At 42.2% G+C, this 25155-nt stretch overlaps 1 protein-coding gene and 1 long non-coding RNA gene across 6 annotated transcripts in view; one reads left to right on the top strand and one right to left on the bottom strand.

The window, feature by feature from the left end:
• The window catches only part of HTR4 (5-hydroxytryptamine receptor 4), a 173400-nt gene extending 148486 nt beyond the window's left edge, over nucleotides 1-24914 (bottom strand). For 4 of the 5 annotated variants that reach the window (XM_072824594.1, XM_072824596.1, XM_072824592.1 and 1 more), the window contains exons 1-2: nucleotides 24640-24759; nucleotides 7395-7467 (exon numbers count right to left, since the gene is read on the bottom strand). In XM_072824594.1, the coding sequence (XP_072680695.1) occupies nucleotides 7395-7420 (26 nt within the window). In that variant the 5' untranslated portion in view covers nucleotides 7421-7467; nucleotides 24640-24759. Of the gene's footprint in view, nucleotides 1-7394; nucleotides 7468-24639; nucleotides 24760-24848 lie in introns of those variants that run through there. The other variant, XM_072824593.1, reaches the window with a different exon arrangement.
• Nucleotides 2654-19130, top strand: LOC140632508 (uncharacterized). The gene is made up of 3 exons (XR_012030108.1): nucleotides 2654-2838; nucleotides 15100-15175; nucleotides 18873-19130. It is a non-coding gene; the product is annotated as an uncharacterized lncRNA (long non-coding RNA).
• Nucleotides 24915-25155: the final 241 nt, after the last annotated feature.

Below are 25155 nucleotides of genomic sequence, written 5' to 3'. Positions count from 1 at the left end.
AGTCTAGACTTGAACCCACATCATTCTCTTTCCCAAAATGCCACTCTTCTGGCATCCTGTAGTGCTGCTCCCCAAAATCATCCTAGTGGATGTACTTTGGAAGCTGTAGAGTATAACATGCAGGAAGACATTTGCTAGCTGAGCTCCACATTAGCAAAATTCATACACTGCAAGAGACCAGTGCTTTAGAAATGTAAATGTGTCATCCTCCCTACATACTTGCCACAATCTCTAGCGAGATGTCCCCTGTGACTTCATGAGGCTCAAGGATTTCCACCACAGGGTGAGTTCCAGTTAATATTTGCTGTGCTCCTGATCTAATCAAAAGACCAACTGAATTATCCCCATTTTATCAGTCAGGCAATAAAGTTGAGTATTATTCCCATTTACATTTCTAAAGCAACATAAAAATAACCCCTTTGAAATGGTTACCCACTCACTTTCTCCTTATATGCTAATGCATGCCATAATTTCAAAGCCTGAAGAGAGATTTCTGCAAAACATTTCACTGCCTTAAAGTTTCACATATTCACAGCTCCAATTGCCAGGATACAAACATGAATTAACTCTGGTTCCAAATCAATTACATATTGATAAGTCGTTAGGGCAGACAACTTATACACAGGGATTTCAAATGCTGTGAAGTATTTCAAGGCTTGAGAATATTTAGCATTAGAAATTCCCACTTCATCCTCAGACTTCAGTGAAACATATGTATTGTCACCAGTATTCATAGTCAAACCCAAAATCAACTCCCATATTTTAAAAATTGCTCTTTCTCTTTGCTAAAATCAGATCACTTCAATGAATTCTTGTAGTCACATTGATTTCCAATTAATTTAATTTCTTCATTGGAAGAAATCAATTGCAACTTAGTGCCATGAATTAGAGCAACTGGGTAATTAATTCAGACTAGCTACTCATCTTTGTCATGGTTTTTAATTAATGTCACATGTGTACAGCAGGTGACTGCATTTACATCAAGAGTATGTATTTTATATTTTAAAATATTCAGCTTTTGGTATTTATTCACATTTTCTGTATTTTGTACAAAAGCCTGCCATTTTGGTCTTCTGTTCAAAAATGTTTAGTGGCTCTCCAGCACCAGATGTCAAGCCCTACCTAAGACAAAGGAAAGAAAGATTCTCCCTCCCACCTGAAAAACCAGTTTGTTTGGGGGTTTTTGTTTTGTTTTAATTTTTTTTATTTATTTATTTATTTATTTATTTATTTATTTATTTATTTATTTCTGACACACACACACACACACAGAGGCAGAGACACAGGCAGAGGGAGAAGCAGGCTCCATGGAATGAGCCTGACGTGGGACTCAATCCCAGGTCTCCAGGATCAGGTCCTGGGCCGAAAGCAGCACTAAACCACTGAGCCACCCAGGCTGCCTGAAAACCAGTTTTTATTCGGATTCCTTTCTCCCTTTCTTTCTCCCTTCTGTCCTTCCTTTCCTAAAGTGGCTACCAAAATAAACAATGTAAGATATTTTTCGGGAAGCAAAAGAAACAAGATGAAGTGACATCTTTCCAGTAAAAGCTGGAAAAATAAAATAAAGGCATGTTAGAGCCATAGTAAGTGCCTGGAGAGCTTCTGTACTTGCCAGTGGTAATTATAAACTTAGCTCTGAGTTTCCTAGAAACCCTAGCAAAAGGAGGAAAATGTTACCATTTATGAGATTCAGCATGCCTATAAGATGCCTTTTGGTTTGCTAATGAAACACATTAATAAGAAAGCACGATGGTTATTCTGTAGAGAACAGAATCTTAAAACAGCAGGTACGTATAGACAGCCCGTAGGGCCAGGAGGTAAGTCAAGGGTAGGTGGAGGCCACAGCTAAAAAGAATTAAGAGATAAATTCTTTCACTACCGAAAGTCTGGGGTCTTTATCTTGAGAAACCTTCAAAAAGCAAATTTGTATATATTTGGACTTTATTCCACTTGTCTCCTGTCTGAACCTTGTACTTTCTGGACCTAGAAATTGATAGAAAAATTCGTAGAAAGCAGAAACTTTTTATTTATTTTTTTTAAAGATTTTATTTATTCACTCATGATAGACATAGAAAGAGAGAGAGAGAGAGAGAGAGGCGGAGACACAGGCAGAGGGAGAAGCAGGCCCCATGCCAGGAGCACGACGTGGGACTCGATCCCGGGACTCCAGGATCACGCCCTGGGCCAAAGGCAGGCGCTGACCGCTGAGCCACCCAGGGATCCCCAGAAACTTTTTAACTGTAACAAACAGCAGGAAGGAGGGTGACATGGATGGCCTTTAGGGATCATACCAGAGCTGAGGAAAACCGCATGTCAAGAATCTGGTAGTTAGGGACTCCTGGGTGGCTCAGCGTTTGAGTGACTGCCTTCCGCTGAGGGCGTGATCCCAGGATCCAGGATCGGATCCCACATCAGGCTCCTGGCAGAGAGCCTCCTTCTCCCTCTGCCTGTGTGTCTGCCTCTCTCTCTCCCTCTCTCTCTCTCTCTCTCTCTCTCTGTGTCTCTCATGAGTAAATAAATAAAAATCTTAAAAAAAAAAAAAGAAGAATCTGGTAGCAAAACAAAACAAAGCAAAAAGTGCCGGCTATCTCTGAGGTCACTCAGTAAGTGTTTCAGGGCATTATTAAGTAATATCATGAGTTTTGAGATAGCACTGGGGTCAGGCCCCACCAGGCTCATCGCCCAAATGCAGGCCAATGATGTTCTACAAAAAGTATCTGCTGCAAAATCATCAAAGCCATTGTTTCCAATCCTCTGTTCTTCAATCCTCCAAGAATAATAAAAGCTGTCTCCTCCAGGGCCCCAACAAGAAGCAAACAGAGCAAAAAACAACATCAGGTGGGTGTCAGATTATCTGTAAAGAGCCGCTGGCTTGATTGCTAAGTTTGAGAGACACTATTTACCAAAGGAGAGGACTGTCAGGCACTTGCCTCTATCCAGGGCCTGATTCACGGCTGGCTTTTCATCATGAGTCAATCCATCCTACATCGACTGCTCTCTGCAATGGATACCCTTAAGGGAAAGATATTTGCAGTGCTTTTCATATTTCTAAAATCAACACCTAGTATTTCTTTTTTTAGTCCAACTTTATAGTTCACAGTGAATATAGTTCATTATATATCTCACTATTAGGGTTCTTTTGTCACTGTATGAAATTCTATTTATGTGATTGTCTTCTAGCGAGGTCACGAGATCCTTCAGAACAGGCATTTTTGTTAACTCTTCCCAGTACATGGTTTAGGTGCTTGATCAATGCACATAAAACAAATGAAAGAACCCTCACTTACTTGTATTTACACACAGAGGAATATTATTTAAATACTTTATATAATTCCAACTGGTACAAGACAAATGGGATTAGATGGTGGTCATATTTTAGGTACCCGGTCTCCATCCCCTCTTCCTAAAGTGCACCAACTTCTTTGGAGAACTTAACTCTTCTCCATTGTATGTCATCTTCTTGAGGGGTACCTATTATAAAAGCTGGATAACAAGTGATCCCATGACTTCGCTCGGCCAATCAGATGTCATCTCCCAGGACTCTGACTCTTGAGTAACATACGGAAAAAGGAAACGGTTGGATGATATCCATGATGCAGAAATGTGCTGACCACTTCTTCCTGTGGTTGGCAATTGTTCCACTTCCTAGCTCTATGAAAACTCCCAAAATTCTTGTTGATTTGCAAGTCTGGTCCTCCACAGCATTTTTACCTTAATTATTTGACCATGCACATTGTGGCTTCCCCAAGATTACCTTTAAAAATGTTAGCAAGTTAGTTTCTGATGCTTGCAGCCAAAAACACAGGATCAAGCTTAACTAGCAAATCCAATTAATTGAAAACAAAGAAACAAAAAATGAAGTGGCCAGCATGGCCTGAAAAAATACTTAAATGTTAGACATTTTATTTAGCCCTAAAGGTCAACTAGGACCTCTCTGTCCCCTGATATCTGGGGAAAATTAGTCAGAGTCTCTTAATTTTACAGCCCATAGAGCTTTCAAAACTTTCACTCTGATTTCTGAAGTTTTTCCAGGCATGTATACTCTTCTGCCATCCTGTGCCTTTTAAGTGTTCATTCTCATATATGCATTCTCCCTTCCAAACACTTACCCAGACAGGAATGTCAGCCATGTTACTAACACACACTCATGCACACATACATATCCACATAAAATATGTGTAGTCTAGTAGAGGCAGTGCAGTTACGTGACCTCAAGCAGGTTACTTCATCCTCTGTGCCTTTGTGACCACACACTGTAAAGTGGACATAATAATGGCTTGTGCCTCACAAGACTGCCTAAAAATTAAATGGATGGGGCAGCCCAGGTGGCTCAGTGGTTTAGCGCCCCCTTCGGCCCAGGGCCTGATCCTGGAGGCCCAGGATCAAGTCCTGAATTGGGCTCCCTGCGTGGAGCCTGCTTCTCCTTCTGCCTGTGTCTCTGCCTCTCTCTCTGTCTCTCTGTCTCTCTCTCTCTCTCTCTGTGTGTGTGTCCCTCATGAATAAATAAGTAAAATCTTTAAAAAAATTAAATGGATGATACACATTAAATTCATAGCTTATATGTCATCAACATTCAACTTTCAATTCCTAGCCAAGCTAGAAAATCTTACTAAAGGATGAGAGGCTGGGAGAGGTCATCACACACACCATACACAGTTAAACCAACAAATAAAGATCTGCAACCTAACTTCTCTCAGAGTCCCTTACAGGCCTTATGCCACTGGATGGTTCACAGTTTTCCAAGCAATGTTCAGTCTTCTCTTCTCTGAATCTTTTCTCTTCTCCAACCTTCTCTCTCCTCTGTTGACTCATTTTTCTGTCTTCAGAGCAAGCAGAAAAATTCCTCTCCTATGCTTGGTGGTTGGTCCCTAATCCTTTGGCTCTCATTTTCATAAACTAAAGGTATTTCCTTACCACACACACACACACACACACACACACACACACACACACACAAATTCTGGTCCCTGCTCTTAAAATAATAAAATTTATTCTATCTAATTATACCTAGAACATTGGTTTCTAGCCCCTACTCATTGGCATATTACCCTTATAAATTGTTTCACATCCTTTTACTAATGAATATTTTTAAATAACATAATATTTTTCTTTATACAAACTTATTTTCATTTTTTAAACAAACTCATCGTTACATTTTAAAAGAATATAGTTTAAAAGGAAATTGTATTTCACTATTATAAGTGTCAAAATAGTATTATTCACCATGATAAAATTACCTTAAAATAAATAATTACATAAAAAAATTTAAAAGATATTCACATACCACCTAAAATCATTATGTATTACTAGTGATCCATGCATCACAATTAGGTAAATGTGAGCCCAAAATGCCACCCTTTTTATGAACACCCAAAGGCTGGACTGAAGAGAGTATGAGTGGAGAGTCTGTGCATTTGCATGTTACTAATAGTGTGGGTAGAGAGGGGGAGTGAAGGAGGATGAACATATGTTGATGGGATCAGGTTAGAAATCTGACAAAGAGAATGGTTCAGAGATGATTCTGGGGAGTGATGTCATCTTGTATACTACAGGACTGTTCCATAGCACCCAGGAGAATGGCTAATGTTCATTTAATTGAACTATACTCTGCTATTAGAATCCAATGCTGCTGTAAATAAATGTTGAAAAGCTGGAAATGTTAGGGAATCATAAAATCTGAATTATCCAAAAAGGAGTTCATTTTACCAACAGATTCAATCTGATACAGTGTCTGAAACTTAAAACAATGCCATAACATCATAGATATCGCCCACTTCGGCCTTTTAACAAAAATTAAATTGAGATTCTCCAGATTCCACTCTGCTTTCCCTGTACAAATAATGTCACAAACTTTTGGAGGAAAATCAAGTACATGGCACTAGCCTAAAAAACTATCTTAAAGTTCTAAGACTTTGTACCAAGTTAGAGTATTGGGTAAGCGACCAAGTCCAGGATGCTGCTATTGCAAGTATAAAATGTTTTATTGCTAAAACAGAGCCTCTGTGAATATCTAGGTATACTAGAACACAGCCCTATTGGAAATGTATGTAATATATCAACAATGACTGGGTGATCAGCAATTCTTTATTAAATATCACCATATGTCAAGAATTAGGCAAGAGACACCTTCTGCCCTTAAGGAATACCGGGGTCTGGGTTGATAGTACATCTCTGCAGTTTGAGTCACATTACATTATAGTTTCTGTCAAGATATTTGACAACTCCCTTTTATCACAGAATTCTACGACATCAAACACAGAAGCACAGTGCCCCTGATCTATATCTGAAATGTGCTTTCCGGGCAGCCCAGTGGCTCAGCGGTTTAGCACTGCCTTCAGCCCAGGGCCTGATCCTGGAGACCCCAGACTGAGTCCCACGTTGGGCTCCCTGCATGGAGCCTGCTCCTTCCTCTGCCTGTGTCTCTGCCCCCCTCTCTCTCTCTCTTTCTCTCTGTGTCTCTCATGAATAAATAAATAAAATCTTAAAAAAAAGAAAGAAAAGAAAGAAAGAAAGAAAGAAGAAAAAGAAGAAAGAAAGAAAGAAAGAAAGAAAGAAAGAAAGAAAGAAAGAAAGAAAGAAAGAAAGAAAGAAAGAAAGAAAAAGAAAGAAAGAAAGGAAGGAAGGAATGGGCTTTCTGATAGGTCTCAAGTGCAAAAAGTACTGCTCCCATGATTGTGTCAGGAATGTATTTTTTTCAGAATGTCTTCCAGATATTTACTGATATGGACGACTGAAGCTCAGCCCCAAATGCCAACTCATAACATTTAAGCTTTATTGAATACAATTTTCTTCACACTATTTGATTGTGCCAAATAAAATGCAGCAAACCTTCAGAGAAAATCTTCCTTAGGAGCATCCTATTATCTGATCTCCAAGGGTTGCAGGAAATGACAGGAAAACAAAACCAAACCATTTAGCTTTATGTAACTATACCATGCAGCCATCATGTCATGTAATCTAATAACCTGGTTGAAAAAAGAAGTGGGCAGGCTAGAACCTGTTATACAAAGCTATCTGAATGTATATCTAAAGTTTAGATGTACAGAGAGATGTTCTTAAGCTATTTTTACCCCCATTTAAATACATCTTCTTTCTTCCTATTATACAGATGAATATCTATCTTCATGTTATACCGCCTCTCATAATGCAGACTTTTAATATAAGCATCTGGAAATATTTCCAGCCATATTATATTTATCACTTAAGCAGAAATGAAAAAAAAAAAACCCTCTAATAATCAAACATCACATTCATGATTACATGTGAAACACTGAAGAAAATCCACATCTGCTGGATTTGTAACTCTACCACAACAGATTTTTCAGAGGTTTCATAGTTCAAATGGCTATAACTTACAGTAGCATAATTACAGTATATACAGAAATATAATATACCTCACATTAGCATCAAGTTCATCCATTACAGGAAATAGGCATGGGTGAGTTGGATTTCAGTGCCCACAGGGTCCTATATGTGAGAAAAAAAAAAAAAAAAAGGTTAGACAATGATTTGATTTAGGAAAATGCAAGTCCTTGCTAAAGGAAAAAAATGCCAGATAATCACGGCTTCCTATTTATTAAGACTTTTGTTCTGGGGCACGTAGGTGGCCCCGTCAGTTAAGCGTCTGCCTTAGGCTCAGGTCATGATTCCAGGGTCCTGGGATGGAGCTGCATGTTGGGCTCCCTGCTCAGCAGAGTCTGCTTTGCTTCTTCCTCTCCCTCTGCCCCTCCCCTCCTCTGCTTGTGCTTATTTAAATCTTAAAAAAAAAAAAAAAAGACTTGTTTTGTAGAGTATCAGAAAGTATTTAATAAACCATACTATAGCAAAAAGCTATTACTGTACTGAAGTACTGAAGTATGACACAGCTGAGTACTGCAGTTTCTTTACCGTTTTACTAGTCTCCTGGAAATTAAAACACACTGGTACTTCTTTTTACTCCATGTTAATCAGTTTACTTAATACTTTTTGTTCTTCTCAGAAATATAGTTTATTTATATGATCTGCATTAGGACACTAGCTTGTGAAAATAAGTTGCTACATCGTTATGATTAAAATGGTATATTGCCTAAAATGGTCAGGCACCTTGTTTTCTATGAAGATCTTCAAGGTTGGTTTTTCTTTTTAAAACTCTTTTTGAAGCTAGGTAATCACATATCCATTTGAAAATCTAGTACACTCTTGAGAACTCTCTGCTCAAAAGAATCGATGGTCATGCACATACATATATACTTCCAGAGGGGTCCATGATTCCTCAAAGCTCATTCATGAATCCCAGGCTAAGAACTCCGAATTCAAGGGGAGTGGACTTTCAAACTACCAAAAGTTCCTCTGGCATGGATCCTTAGAAGACCTTACACACTTTACTAGGCAGGTATTCACTGATCTCCAAGCTGGCCCTCTTAACTGACTATAGGTTTTATTTTTTAGAAGAATTCCTATGTTCTGCATCACATTTTTTGCACGTCATAGCCACTTGGAGAATGGAGGGGGGTGAAGATCTCGGTCTGCCTCTTTGGAGGTGACCCTAAGCTAGTCCCTTTTTCCTTCTAAGCTTTACCATCCACTTCTCAGTAAGCAGAGGGATTGGAGGAGATGACCTCTGGGTTCACTTCCAGCTCTCACATTCCATAATTCCATCTGCTGGTTTTCTAATCAAATCTTACCAAGAAGAAACTTTAAATCTGTTTATGTAGACAACAGAATCAGCAAAAGCCTGGACCCTTGGATGCTTTGGTCAGGGTGGACCAATCACATTCACCTGGCTGCTAGGAAGAGACTAGCAGACCATCAGAGCTGGAAAGGATGTAGATTTATCCATGTTTTCCAGTGTTTGTTCTTTAGAACCTCAAAGATTAATAAGGACTCCTGTGGACATTTCTGAGTTTCGGGCCAAGTATGATGAAGGCTTAGCCTCCAGGACTCTGAACTCCCTACTCTGACCTCAAGCAAAGTAGCTCTGTCCACTTCAATCTCTTTTACATTTTTGAACCTGGAGTAATCTTTTGTTTGAAATACTTAAGTACAAAGCTTTAACTATTGAAGTGACTGGCGCCATCCTCCTTCCTCCTCTATCTAAAATCTTTCTTGAAGTGATCACACATCCATTCCTATAGCTTAAAATAAAAAACATTTAAGGGATGCTTAGCTAGCTCAGTCGGTGGAGCATGCGACTCTTGATCTTGGGGCTGTAAGTTCGAGCCCCGCGTTGGGTGTGGAGATCATTTTTAAAAATTTAAAAAATAGGGGATCCTGGGTGGCTCAGTTGGCTAAGCATCTGCCTTTGGCTCAGGGCATGATCCTGGGGGTCCGGAATGGGAGTCCCACATCACCCCTTGCAGGGAGCCTGCTTCTCCCTCTGCCTATGTCTCTGCCTCTCTCTCTGTGTGTCTCTCATGAATAAATAAATAAAACCTTTTTTAAAAAAATTAAAAATAAAATAAAAAGCAACTCAAACCAAACTCTACATTTCCCACTCCCAACACAAAAACTTAATCTTCACTTAGTGTTTTCCATTTCAGCAAATGGCACCATCATTTACCCAGTTAAACAAACAACCTCTTTTTCTCACCCCTCCAATCAAACTGTCAGCAAATTGATCCTCTCTATTTTGAAAATGATTAATTAATCTGAGTTTTTCTCAAATCTCTCCAGAACCAGCACTCTGGTCCACACTACCATCTCTTTTCTTCAGATACCACCACACTTTCCATAATTGCTCTTCTGCTTGCTCCACTATCATCATCTCTTGCCCCCACAGTAGCCAGAATGGTATTTTAAACATATAAGCCAGATCATGTCTCGCCTGCATAAAATTCTAGTGGCTTCTAGTCACACTTATAATTAAATCCAAACTTCTTATCATGGCCAATCATACTCTACTAGATCTGGCCTCACCTAGCTCCCCATCAATCTCAACATGCTCCACCCCCTCAGTGTTCTTGACCTCACTGGTTTTGCTACCTTCCTTGGCCATAAAAGTAGGTTTTCACCTCAGGCCCTTTTCATCTGTTGCCTCCTCTCAACTGTCACTTTCTCATTGAAATCTTCTCTGATCACCTGAGTAAAATTTCAGACCTCATTCTCTAGAAGTTTCTATCCTCTTTATATACTCTATTTTCTTGTACTAGCACATGCATTATATATATTCTATTGTCTTTATTGATCTTCCTTACTACAATAGTTGCAAAAGGGCATAGTTAGATATCTGATCACTATTATACCCTTAGTGCCCAGAAAAATACCTGGTATATTACATTGTCTTCCTAGATATTTGTTGAGTCAGATAAATAGCTAATTAGTTTTGCAAGTGAAGAAGCTGAGGTTTGAGGGTTTGTGATTCGCTGAGAGGTAATCTATGGACCACCCAGGGTACAATACTGTAATTTTTAAGAGCAGCAAAAAACCATCCCATCTTTACCATTTTTACCCATTTATCTTTTACTAAGTATTAGCAAGTGCCAAACACTGTCTTTTTCCTCTTCTTCCAAGCTACTGTTAGATGAAGATACTATAAGCCAGAGGGGTTAACTGACTTGCCAAAGTCACACAGCTGGCACTTGACCAAACCAGGAACAGAATCCAAGTCTGTGAATTCCAAAACTCAAGTTTTATTTTGTAGAGCTCTTGTCATCATATCATTCTTCCTTCCACTGGAAGAGAAGGAATCCTTCTTTGACTGAAAGTAGTGCTTTGAATTTCCTTCAGAGAACCACGCCTCCCCTGCCTCCATCCCTAGGTCTAGTGATGAGCAAAAGATGGGTGGTCACTAGCCAATCAGAACAGTTCACTCCCTGGCCACATTCATTATCTGACCGGTAGCCTAGTCAAGCTAACCCAGGGATTTTTGCTAGAAAGAGTCTCTCTGTTTTCCCTAGTGTTGGTAGACTGTTAAGACTTTCGGTTTGAAGCTATTGGTGACCATCGATGCCACTCTGTGGAGAGAGCCTGTCTGAGAATGAAGCTGACCACTGTGAAAGCAGAGTTGGAACATAGAAAGCTTGGGGTTTAAGATCCAACAGTGTCTTAAGATAGTTTACACCTGAAATTCCTAACTATATGAGCCAACAAACTCCTTTTTTTTCCTTCTTAAGCCAGTTTGAGCTGGGTTCTGACCATTACTTGTAACCAAAAGAATCCTGAGTAATAGATCAAAAAATCAACTGTATTTATATACAGATTAGAAGGAAGAGAAACTGGAACTAAGGAAACCAGTTAAAAGCCAGCTAAAGTTCATCTCATTGGAACTGCATTTGAAAATGTTACAACACCGGCAAAACCTTCTATATTCATAGCAACATACATTGTTATGTCTTGCTCATCAGAAACCCAATGAGCAAATTTAAAATGATTGCCATTTAACAAGCCAGTGAGATAGCCTGCATTTTGTCAGAGAGAGAGGAACAGTAACAAAACATAAATTCGTGATTCGTATCTATCCTGATTTGATTAATCCATCACAGTCCACTACTTTCTGCCAAGCTCACCAGGGCTAACTAATCAGAAGCGTGATTACAGAGATACCTCTCATCAGGAAGATTGCATACAGTGAGAGGGGTGTACAAGAAACCAGTGTTTTTATCTTGCATACTCACATTTCTGGCTCCTTAGCTACCTGAGCAATTAAAGACACAATCCACTGAGAGCATCTCCGGTGCCTGGGTATAAGCTATGTCACTTTTACAGGTTCTGCCAATCTGAAATTCAATTAGACTGCATGTGTGTGTGCATTTTAATGACAGTCATACTGTATCCTTATCTAAGGGACAATGAGTATCCCTTGTGCTGGTCTCCTTCAGGGAAACAGTCCTGGATTCTTGTAACCAGATAAAGAGCATGGCAAGTCTTGGGAAAGGCAAACGAAATCTTCTACCGTATGAAGTCCGAAGGAAAGTCTCAGTATTCTCTCAGGGCAAGGATAAGCTCAAGCAACCAGAATTATTCAAAATGCTTTATCCGTCACAAAAGTGAAGCTTCAGCAACACGCAACTCTATTAGATTATTTGGAGCTTCTTTTCCTTGTTGGATACACTGAGATTGATCTTTCTTTAAAAGGGAAGAGGAAAAAATAAAGGGAAGAGGAATGGGACATCTGGGTGGCTCAGTGGTTGTGATCCCGGGGTCCTGGGATCGAGTCCCACATCATGCTCCCCACAGGGAGCCTGCTTCTCCCTCTGCCTATGTCTCTGCTTCTCTGTGTCTCTCATGAGTAAATAAATAAAATCTTAAAAAAAAAAAAAAAGGAAGAGGAAGAGGTCTTCCTACTTAAGTCCACCCATTGCTGATTCCAACCGTTGGTTTTCTGGGTTACAAACTTTAAATAACTAAAGGGCAAATCCAAAAGGTAAGTACACCCCATCTTTACCCTTGTTCTTTTACTCAGAATATCCTGAAAGACTGCGGTGGAACAGTTGTTAATGGTTAACAGAAGGTGTGTAGTTGCATCTCTATTATGAGAAGTGTGAGAACAAGGCTCACCTGTAAATAGTCCCCATCTATTGGAGTGAAATATCGACGTAGTTTGGTACAATGCCAACATCTGCCAACCAGGAGAGCTATGTCATAACCTCAATTTACTTTCCTGCACTTTGGTTTTTTTCCTTCTGGTTTTGATTTCATGGGCGGATATTCATGCATAACTGTGCATGGATTGACCACGTTTCTTCATAGAGTATGCTTACACGGGTTAAATTCCTACATCAAAGGGCATATTCCAATACCTTTATTTTGGACAAGTGTCAGCAATAAGTAAAACATTATTTATCTTAATAGCCAAATTGAGGGTGGGAGCTTGACATAATGGAAGCAGCAAGCACTGGACCAGGAGTCCCTGGGCCTGGGTTATCAGCCTGACCCTGCTACTAACTCACTGTTTTTATCATTAAGCAAGTCTGTTCACCAATCAGACTCTCAGTTCCCCCAAGAGTAGAACGGACTGGGCCAGTGGGTCCTAGGCAGGGGGAGCAAAGGGAGAAATTTCAAGTAATTACAGCTTCTCAGAAGCTAAAAGAAATTTTGAAAATGTGAGTCACTTGTCATTGGAGGCATCCAAGCAACATGTGTGTAAGGATATATAAATGAGAACTATAATTTCAGTGACTGATAGGGTTTCATCCAGTACAATTATAGGACTGGGACAGTCTATAATAATACTTTTGCCTTTCATATCCCCAGAAAAAGATCAAGTGTTTTGAATCACTTCCCAATTTTAAAAAACAATGCATGCTCAATTCACATATACTGTCTCAAATATGCTTCACCTACTATTGAGCATGAGCATAGACATCTCTGAGCAGGTAGGACAAAAAGAAAAGCAGTGTAAAGTGTAATCAAATAAGGCCAGATATCTGATAAGAGTTAGCTGACAAAAGCTTCTTCTTGGCCTCACCAGCACATGCCCTAACCCACTAATGGCCATTTGTGTCAAATACAATATCACCAGGTTCCAAACACAGCCATCCTCACAGGATATAGAAATATCCCATGGTGATCATGATGGCCTAGTAACCATTACTATGAAAAATATTCTTAGATCGTGCAAAAGATTGTAACTGTGCAAATTCTCATTCCATAGAAGAAAAACAATTCTTCTCCACAGCTATTTACAGGGACTTTGTTTTGGAAAATATTAGAAATTTGTAGAATGCTGTTTCAGCACTTTTTTTAAACCTCAGTTGATACACACTCTTTAAAAAAAAATTTCTCTTTACAAATCAGTATTGAAAACATCATCTTACTTGTTATCTAGACATCTAAATGGTGGTGTGTAAGCCATTAAAAAAGAGAGGGGGCCTATATTCTAGGAGTTGAGCATACATTAGCAAGTGTCTTTCTAGGGATGGCAGTCAAATGCCATTGGTACTAAGTCATCTGGGAAGATCTAGTCCTAAATAAAAAGCTTCCAGCTGTTTCATTCCAATAACTGGAAACCCATATAGATGCCAATTCAGTTATCCTGAAGGGACCACCAGGCAAATATGTACAATTCGGATGCAAAATGGCTTTTAACTTTTTTTCAAATTGACTAAGAAAGTATTCCTTTTGGATAAATACACATTTCTCAGCTGGAAATTGTAGCCCCTCTGTCAGAAAACTGATATTGAAAATAGCGTTTAACAATAAAAGAATACTTAGGAAGCATACTCAATCCACCTTTGGGGGGAAAGAATGGACTATAGGAAAAGTAAAGAAGAAACACGGACTTCCATTTGATGTAACTGCACAGAGTACATCTAGAGTACTTCTAGAAATCAGATATTTTTAAAAGCAGAGATTTCCTCTAAATAGTTATTATATAGAGGATTTCCTTTAAATATATACAATTTATTTACATTTCTGATCACTTGATTAATGACTTACCCCTAATTTGAACACAACCTCATTTGTCTGTCAAATGAATGGCATAACAGGATATGAAAGTTCTGCTTGATAACTAGAGAAGGAAGTAGTCCTGTCTTTGGGTCTCCAAAGGAGAGATGGAATCTCAAGTTTGAGACTCACTCTGAGGTAGGTCATCCAACCTCAGAGCTGTCCAGTTACTGACCCGTGTGCCTTGGCAAGCAACAAGATCCATCTCGTTGGGAGGCTCCCACAGAGGCCAGAAAACCAGTCAATCAGTCACGGTGGAAGGGAGGAAGCAAGTCTGAGATGATTCTGAATTCTGATGAAATCCAGGAATGCAATGAGAGCAGAACTAAAGAGGCTGTTTACTGGAGAGCAGAGGTTCTCAAGTTTAAGCATGCATAAGAATCACCCGCAGTCTTGTTAAAACAATGGGGGGGGGCACTTTCAAGTTTCTGATTCAGTAGGGTTAGAGTGGAAAATTTGCATCTCTACCAAGTACTGCAGATGCTGTTGGCCTGGGGACCACTCTTGAAGGTAAAACATCAATTCCCCAAGTATGGTTCTCATGCCACTGGAAACAGCACAAGATATTAGGCAGTAGGTGGATAGAGCATTAAGTACTGTTAGATCATATGGTTAAAAATGTGTTCTTTCATTTTCTATTTTAATCACTGTTATTTACGTTGAAGAAAGAAACTCAAATAAGTGTTAGTTTATCTTCAAAACCCTCCTGACATTTGGTAATCTCTCTCTTATAAGAAAAGAAGAGGTCCCAAGCTATCTTTTGCTAGAAACACATTATCTTCCTGAGGTCCTCCGAGAAGCAGATCTTGAGGTGAGGATCAAATAAATGCACATTGTTCTTTGTCAGGTGCAAGTAGAGTAACAGAGGACTAATGAGACAGAGAAGGGAGGGGGGTGAAAGGCAGCCAAGGAGGAATGTGTTCTGAAGCCACGGAAGCTTAATCTCACGTGGAAGCTCTGGAAAATGATGTAAACATGCCTCAGAATTATCATGGACACTCAGGGAGGTCACTGGGGTATTAATACTCCCACAACCATGGTTTATCATGGTTAACGGCCATCCACAGGGGCCCATGGTATCCCAGGAACTTTCAGAGCTTTGTGCTTGTAAGCACAGTCAATTATAGCAGACCAAGGGCAGCCCTCCAAAGATGATGTAGATTCATCACTGGGAATCAGGATGGTGTACAGAGAAATGGTGAGGGGTCTGCAGGAAAACAAGAGAGACAGCGATATCTGTTACAACTATCTAGCTAAAATCCGATATATTGCTTTGTGTGTGTTGCATTTGCTTTGACAGCTACCTTCTATTGCTTGCAGTTGGCGCTGGTTTCACTTACATTTTTGTTTCTTTATAAAATAAATTTATTTAAGGAAAACTAATTGAACTAAAGAAAAGTGCTACACAGATAATGCTCCAGATGGCATGAGAAGGTGGCAAGAATCACAAAGGTAGTACTCAAATGATTGAAGCTTGGGAGACCCCGGCATAGTGGTTTAAAGCAGAGGTTGGCATTTTTTTCTTTTTCTTTTTTTTTTCTGTAGAGGGCCATTTACCAAATATTTTAGGCTTTTTGGAGCACAGAGTCATTATCACAACCACCTAACTAAGATGCTATAGCACAAAACTGCCATAAACAGTACGTAAATGAATATGTGCAGCTGTTTTCCAATAAAAAAAAAGTATTTATGGACACCGAATTTGAATTTCATATAATTTTCATTTGTCACAAAAGAGTATTCTTTTCGTTTTCAACAATTAAAAAAAAATGTAAATTCCGTTCTCTGCTCACAGGCCATACAAAAACAGGCAGCCAGTCAGGTAGTTTGCCACCCGATTCAAAGTATGGCCTTGCAATCTGTCCTAGTTCTATTGATTACCAGTTATACTCTTGGAGGAATCACTTAGAAAACCTAGCCTCAGGATGCCTGGGAGGCTCACCAGCTGAGTGGCTGCCTTTGGCTCAGGTCATGATCCCGGGATCCAGGGTTTGAGTCCCACATCGGGCTCCCTGCGAGGAGCCTGGTTCTCACTCTGCCTGTGTCTCTGCCCCTCTCTGTGTGTCTCTCATGAATAAATAAATAAAATATTTTTTAAAAAAAGAAAGAAAATTTAGCCTCAGTGCCCCCATCTGTATATAACAAGGATAAGCACAATACCAACCTCACAAGATTGTTGCAAAATAAATGAAAATGAATACTTACAAAGCAAGTGCCCAGTGAGTTCTCAATATAATTTTAGCCAGCTATTGTGACAAGGTGGTCTCCAGCTTGGCAGTGCCCCAGTCATCGGAGGCTGGATGTTTCCTACTCTGCTTCTCCATGAAGGCAGCTATGGACCTGGGGACTGATCTCCTCTACTTTGGGACATGGTTATAGAAATTATTCCTCTTCTCCACAGGATAGGCCCCTAAAAGCTGAGTGTCAGAATGCCAGGAGCATCTGGTACCCACCCCCTTAGAGGCCTGGAATTGAGAGGAGGTCAAGTTAAAATTTGCATTCCATCTAAATAAAGTTTTCAAAATTAGTATTTTGAACTTTGCAGAATTACGCTGCTGACAACAGTGGTTCTCTAACATTAGAGTAGCTAAAATCACTTGCAAAACTGCAGATTTGGGTGCTTGGTTCAAAGGATCTCTGAATCAGTAGGTCAGGAATCTGCATTTTAACAAATGTCCCAGTGATTTTGGTGCAGATGATTCATGGAGAGCACTTTGGGCAACTCTGCAAGGATGGAGTACAATCCACTCAGGTGAGCACATCCCTCTGAAATCCCTTTTAAGAGCTTTCCCTCTCTATTTAAATGTCTTCTTGGCAGAAAGACTGGGATTATAGTATTTGCTACATGCATGCCAAGAAAAGGTCTGGGCCAGCCTATTTACTTCTTCTTTCCTCCCTCTTTTCTATTCCTTCTGAACCTCCTGGGCTAGCAAATAGTTTATACAGAACTCTCCACTTCAGATATCATGTGCTGACTATCATATCAAATTAAGCATCCTAGTGCAATCTCAAAGGACATGGGCTATTTACAGCTTGGATGGAAATTCTTGAGCAGAATCTGAATCTTTCCTGGACTAATAAGGAGTCACCTCCCCAAAAGCTGCTAAGCATATTCACCCTCTAACAGTTCCTAAACAAACCCCTCAGGAAAAAGATTTATCTAGACCCACTGATTTTAGAAGGGCCCATTTAATGCAGAAGAGAAGAATCCTATATTTCTATAACTGGTATTTGTTGAGCACACACTAAGTACTAATCCCTTCACATGTGTTTTTTCATTGCATCTTCACACCACACTCTGAAGGAGTATTGTAATTATACCCGTTTCACAGATGAAGAAACCGAGGCATAGAAAGGAGACATTGTCCAGGGCCACACCAGGCAGTGGCTTTAGAACACAGACCTTCGACCACTAAGTTACCCCATAAGGGATCTCCACAACTCCCCATCTCAACTTTCCAAGTTCAATTTTATTAACTAGATATTTATGTAGCTCCTCAAAATCTAGATGTAAAGAGGCTGTTTTCACCAAGGCCCAAATTTGTTCTCAGCACCTTGTGACTCTGAGTTCCTCATTTTGCTTCTATAATCCCTAGGTTTCCAGCTATTCGGTATGGTTAAGATATCCAGCCCACCTGTCTTGCAGATCTGCTACTACTCATAAAGTTCAGATAAGATGACATATGTAAAAGTCCTCTGAACAGGGTGAAAAGTTATCTAAAAAGTAATTCTCTAGCTTGTCATTGCTACAAATTATTCTAAAATGTTGGGAGTGTATTAGTTTTGTAAAATCACCAATGGCAAAAATCAGATTTTACAGAAATGTGGGTTAGGTTATAAAGTACCAACCCTGCAGATCTTTGCAGAGCAAAGAAATCACTACCTTTACTCCCAAAGTGAACTATTTATTGTGGGTCAATGTAATGGAAATTTCAGAAGCTTAAGAATCAGATGACCTGGGTGCTGGTCATTTCCCTGCCACTAATTGACCTTGAGTGAGTGTTTCCCTCCCATTTTCCAGGAGATATAATGCTGTTTGATGCTAGAGAAAGTGCTGGGAGTTAGACTGCCAGTGTTAAATCTCAGCATCATCCCTCCACAAGAGGTGGTGACCTTGGGCAAGTCATGTCAACTGTTTTGGTCTCAGTTTCCCAGTCATAAAAATGAGAGCAAGAAACAGAAACTTACTTTAAAATCATCCAAATAATGGACTGGTGAATGGATAGGGAGATGAATAGATAGAAATATATGACAAAGCATATTAAAGCAAAGTTAAGTTAGTAAAGCAAGTCAGTAAAATGTTAACTATGAAGCTATGTGGTGAGTATATGAGGGTTCACCATATAATTCTCTCAATTTTTCTCTTAATTTTTTTTTTTTTACAATACAATGTTGGGAAATAAAAAAGACATCAACAAGTTTGTTAGAAGAGTTGGATGAGATACAGAGCTTTCAGCAGTGTCACAATAAGTGCTTGTCCTATATTATCAATATTATTTACTGTACAGATAAAAGAGAAGACAAGATGATGGATCCCCTCAGATTTGACGATCTGTGAGTCAAAGTGGTGCTAGGTGAGCCAGAACCATGACAAGCATGAGCAGAATGAGAAGCCAGGCCACATGGCATAGAAACCAGATGGACAGAGAGGAGCCAAGATTCAGCTACAGACATATCAGAAACCAAAAAGTACGCACAAATGGAAGCAGCAGAACCCCATGCTGGGAAGGCCTAATATGAGGGGACCTTGAAAATAAAAACAGGTCATCTTTAATACATGACAAATTAATGTGCTTCACTATCAGACATCCCTTTGGTAGGAGAAAAGCACTAGATATTAAGTCAAACCTGAGATCAAATCTTGTCTCTGCCACACTGGTTGTGTGACACAGGAGACATTCATTCATGTGTCCATCAGACCACTTGTACTGGGAATATATACCATTACCAACAGTGAGCCCCATGGCAACCATGCTTCTGCTCTGATCACTTGGTGATAAATGACTGGGCCAATCAGATTCTCTCTGCTGAGAGACACACTCTTGGGAATGCGTCACAATATTGGCAGAGCAATGGAGAAAGGACTGGGAATTCCTGGAGCTGTGTTCTCTGGCGATGTTCTGGTCCTCATTCTTCCTGGGATCTAGTTCCATGAATACATGAGAAAAGCCTCATTATCCTTCCAATAATTTCCAATTTTTGCTTAAGCAAGCCAATATTGACTCCTATTATGTATCAACAAAAACATATATTTACTAATACAATTAGACTAACAGATAAGAGTTTGCTTCAAGTTTCCAGGCCTTGGTTCTTCCATCTGTAAATGAGAGAAACACATCTTCTGTCAGGGTTTTGATATAAAAATCAAAGAAGGCCAGGTGTCTACAATTCCACAACACCTGGTAAATATTCAAGAAACATTATTTAAATAACAGGTTTCTGAGCTTCCAAACAGCTAGATCTTTCTGAGCAAGTACTTGGAGTCACCTTGTTCAGGTGAAGGATGCATGGCTGTGCAAAAAGAGGCAGAGGCTGAGTTGAGAAGGAAGGGGTTGATGGAGCTTGAAATCTGGTTTGAAAAGAAACTTTTTCTGATTGAGATTTTAAAAATTTAATCAGCGATATGGAAACGTTCCGACTTGGATTTCTGTTGGGTTTCTTCATGGTACTAATGTTGATTTGAATGCAGAAAAAATGCAAAGGAACTACAAGGAAACAAAAGCTGAATGGACAGATAACAAACCATTCTCAATCCCGGAGGAACTGGTCAGAAGGTATCTGGCAGCAGATTGGATGTTTAAGAACTTTTCATTTGGATTATCCTGTGAGTAATGAGGGATTTTTATCATTGCAAATGAAGTAGCCATGGGCCGGTGTGAGGAGGTAGGGAGCAGGAAAAGATCTAAGATCAGAATTAATCTAACCTAGAAGTACCAAAGCTCAGAAAAAAAGCAGAGGCTTTTCTGAAGTTCAGAATGAGAGGTAAAGTTTAGAAGCTTCAAGGGAAATGCGAACTAGTCCTGAGCAGTGACTGTTCTTTCAATCTTTGCTCTAACCATTGGCTCTCATTAATCTAAATGCTTAGCTACCTTCAAAATAACTTTTTTTGTGGTTCAGACATTTCAGGAAGGTGGGTTGTAAACTTTATTCAGGTATCTCAGTCTTAATCCTGTGGTCCTCAGACTGGTTTCTGGACCAATATCATCAGCAACACGGGGGATCGTAGTCAAAAGTACCGATCCTCAGATCCCAAACCAGAAAGACTGAATCAGAAACTCTGGAGATGGGGACCTGCAATCTGTGTGTCAGCACATCCAATACATGATTCTGGAGCTCACCAAAGTTTGAGAGCTGCTGTCTTAACCAATCTATGAAGCTTGCAAAACCAAGGCTCTATGATTTATTCGCTGGCAGCTACCAGACCTGTGGCTTTGTTAATACAGGGTCTTAGAAGAAGCAGTCGGCCTTCTTAGGGCTTGCCTTGGACTGTCAAGCTTAACAGTAATGGGTAAGGTCATCATTACCCTATCAATAAGCCTACTTGCCAGCCATTTACATTACACTTCGTGTCCCTCTGTCCCAATGTGTACCACCTTCTACTGCCTCAGTAGCATGAAAACAGCATTTATGTTAGAAAACAGCATTCATGTTAGAGTGAGAGCAAGCTAAGAATACAGAAGGAGGGAGTTGATAAAAATATGGCAACTTCATTTTTAATGACTAGAGCGATATCTACAGTTTCCAAGATGAGAGGACTTACTGGAAAATGAAATGCCTCATCCACTGTTTGCTCCTTTTTTCCATCCTTCCTTTTCTCTGAGCCCCCCATCCTGCCCCCAGTGTACCCTGCCCCTATCCCTCTCCCTCTGCTTACACCTTGGAGCTATTTCTGAATAAGCTTCATGATAAAGAGAGAGGAGAAGACAAAGACAGAAATCACATCGTTTCAACTGAACACAACTGCCAACTTCAGTTTCTAGCCTTCCTAGAAGCAGACTTGGTTCTACAACTGAACTAGAAGTGGTTTAAATTCATTTCCACCTGTAACGTCAAGATCCCATTCATGGAAGACAGTGAGTGTAGTGTGGGGGCTCAGAACATACTCTCGAGTCAGACCCAGCTCCACCGTTTCACAGATCAGAGAACCCTGAGCATGTTATCCCACCTGAGTTTGAGTCACCTCATCGCTGCAAAGGGTAGCAATAAAAGGATCTCTCTCACGGGATTTTTAATGAAGATTAAATGAGATCATCCACGTAAAGCATTTAGAACTGTGCCTGGCACAAAATAAGAGCTGGATTAATGTGAGCTATTAGGATTATTATGATAATGTCTCCAAAATGCTTCTCAGCCTTCAGCAACATCTTGAGCATTTCCAGGCATAGCAACAAGGCAGTGAGAAACCAGGAGGGATAAAGGTAAATGTGTGAGGGTGGTTCAGTTGGAAGGGGGGGTGGAAAAGCAGCTAGCAACACACAAGTTCAACTACTTATTAAATTACTTACTCAGAAGATATTTCTGTACAAGGCCACAAGACTTGTGTTTGAACTGCAACAGTGATTCTCAATAAGGACTGGGGATGGGAAAGGATTTTCTTCCCCAAGGACACACTTTGGTCGTCACAACGGGTGGTTGCTCCTGGCATTTAATGGGAGCCAGAGATGCTGCTGACCAGCCAATGATGCATAGGACAGTACCTCACAACAAAAAAATTATCTAGCCCAAGATGTCAATAGTACAAAGATTTGAGAAACCTTGAATTACAACATTGTGTGAAGTTATCTTAATAAGACTTAACACTTTTTCAATTTTCAAAAAGGCAACGGTATGGAAGAAGTGAGAACAGATGACCTGTAAGACTCCTTCAAGCCCAAGGCTTAATGTGGACAGTTGACCCTCAACCACAAATTTAAGTCAATAATGTATTTCCACCCCTTCTCCCTTTGCCTGGTTCCTTTCCCTAAAGACATACTGAACTTCTTTAAAAGATGGTTAGGTATTGGCAGACAACCCTAAGTCATCAGGGGCAATGTTTCTCACTGAGAGAACACCAATGACTATCAGAGAATTGTAAAGCCTTAGAAATTGACCTTAGCAACAAGATTCCAATTGAAATCTTCTATCACATTTCACAGGTGAAGAAACTGAAATTTAGAAAGGCCAAGAGACTCAATCTAGGTCACAGAATGCTACCATCCTCGGAAGATCCAGATCCTTCCAAAGAACTTACTTAACCTGCTAATCGGATAGTGATAATAGCAAGGGTCCCCTCAGAATATGTGTTTTGCGTTTTTTCAGCGATGACAGTCTTCAACTGTTCCTATCTCTGGAAATCCCTGAATACGGGGTTCACCTGATAAGGTGGTAGCAGTGGTGATAAAGAACAAACAAAGAAAATTAGACTGAAGAAGTCCTAAGGGGAAAGAGATAAGCCCTGCCCTCTGATCAAGCTGTGGCTGCCAACTGATGAGGACAAAATCTAACGAGGTAACTTTAGTTCCTGGCCAGAATGACTTGGGGGACAGTGGTGGCCCAATAACAGATGGGGGGTGATGGGGGGTGAGGGTCAGGAGGTCAGCAGGTCACTTCTGCTGGGTTTCAAATGCAGTTCTTTCATCTGCGAACTTCAGACAAGGGTGTGAGGGGATGAACCGTGTCAGTGAGGCCCAGGAGAAGTTGAGTAGAAAGAAACACATTCAGTGTGTTGGTTGTGGGGCCACTGTGGCCCCTGGGAGGACCAGCTTCAGGAATGAAATCCAGATAACTCAGAGAAACCAAGAGTACCACAGTCCTCTGGGCCCTCAGCGCACTCAACATGGCCCTGAAGTGAACGTTCCCTGGCACTCCCACTAGCTCAGGATTGCTCCAATTCTCCTGGAGCTTAAATGGCGACCTGCTCAACTGTGCAATAATAATTATGCTCAATTGTGCAATAGTAATTTCCCATGGGGGGAAGTGATGCAAACACAAGAGAGAGTTTAGGGTAAGAGTAGATGGGAAAAATAGACTTAAAAAATGACTTGAGAATACTGAACGCTCTCTTTACTTGTTACTAATTTTCTCCACCTCATCATTTCCTGGGTGAAAGCCACTCCTCACAACTGAACGAGTCTCGTCCCCTTGTCCTGACTTTTTCCTTCTTTCTAGGGCACAGCATCTGTCACAGTGTCCTTTCCCTTCACCACCTGTGCTCACCGGCAGCACACAGCAGCTCCTCCTCCTTCACCAGGGATGCCGAAGTTCCACACAGGCACCAGGCAAACACTGGGGGCCCCATTGCCCACCACACACACACACACACACACACACACACACACACCCCTCCTTCCGCACGCCTGGTCACCTGCAGCCTTATAAACCCAGGGAGCCCATGTCAACAATATCTAGGCAAGAAGGGTAAGCTCCTCTCTGTGTCCTTCCATCAAACTCCACCTAAGAAACATTTTCTTGTTCATGGGAAATCAAGCCAACATTTTCGCTTAACCTTGCACTCTGGGAAGACAAGCTGGTGGCCATGACCTCTCCACCTCTGCTGGCCACCGCCTCTCCGGTCTCAACAGCCACTTCTCCCAGAAGCAACTGACAGCACAGTGCCACACACTGGGTAGCCCGCGGAGGGGAAAGGCACCTGAAATGGGTATCGGGGATCCTGTGAAAGACAAACTGCAGGCAGTGGCCGTGAAAGCTTCCTGCAGCACAGCGTGCCCACACGCCCGCGGTCACTCACACGCACGCACAGGCACAGCCCAGGTATACAACTAGGAGCATCCGCGTCCTGCCACACACAGTGGGAGGGAGTTACGCTCGCGGTCACACATCCAGGACCAGGCTTAGACTCCACACTCATGTATCCAGTTACACACACGGTTATGGATGCACTGGCCATGTTACCCGCCCCCTCTCTCCCTAACACACACACACACACACACACACACACACACAGTCAGTGGACAAACAGGCAGTCTCACAAGTCCCCACGCACCCAAGCGCAGGGCAGCAGCCCCGACCCAAGGGGGGGTCCCACGCCAGAGACGCGTCCTGCACCACCGCCCCCCCCGCCCCCGGGGGTCACCTCCCCGCCCCCGGGGCCGCCCCCCCCCGCCCCCGGCGGTCACCTCCCGGCCCCCGGGGCCGCCCCCCTCGCCCCCGGGGGCTACCCCCGCCCCCGGGGCCGCCGCCCCGCCGCGCACCCCTCCGGCCCCGCGCGGCCGCCGCAGCCCCCCGCCCCCCGGCCCGCGGGCTCCCGGGTCCGGCCCCGCGCGCCCCCGCACCTACCGCCGCCCGAGGCGAGGGAGCCAGGCGCCCGGCACGGCGGAGCGGCCACCCCCAGCCGCGGAGCCGCGCTAGTGCCGCCGCCGCGCTCCCAGCGCTGCCTGCGCCCGCCCCGCCGCCCCCTCGGGTGCCGGCTCCAGCCCCCGCGCGGGAGGCCGGCGGATGGGCGGCGGGCGCGGGGCTGCGGCGGCGGGACCCCGGCCCCCGCTCACCTGCGCGCGCCGCGCATCGTCCTCCTCCCGGGCCGGCGGGGCCGGGCTGCGCGCGCTCCACGCCCCCTGCCCCGGCGGGTGCCCCCGAGGGTGCCCCGGAGGGCGGCCCGGGCGCGGCGGCGGCGCTGCCGGGACCTCGCCCTCGCCCTCGCCCTCGCCCTCGCCCTCGGGGCTGGCCGCGGCCGCCTCCCCTGCGCGAGCGCTGCCCCGGCCCGCGCCGGCTCCTGGGTGACCTTGGGCAAGTTGGGCAACCTCTCGGAGCGCCCCGCGTCCCCTCCGGGAAGACCGCAAATCCAGGAGCCGGAGG

This window comes from Canis lupus, chromosome 4 (genome assembly GCF_048164855.1).
Source record: "Canis lupus baileyi chromosome 4, mCanLup2.hap1, whole genome shotgun sequence".
In the NCBI taxonomy this organism is placed as follows: Eukaryota; Metazoa; Chordata; class Mammalia; order Carnivora; family Canidae; genus Canis; species Canis lupus.
Note: the sequence above shows the minus strand (reverse complement) of the source record. Positions and strands in the feature narration are given on the sequence as shown.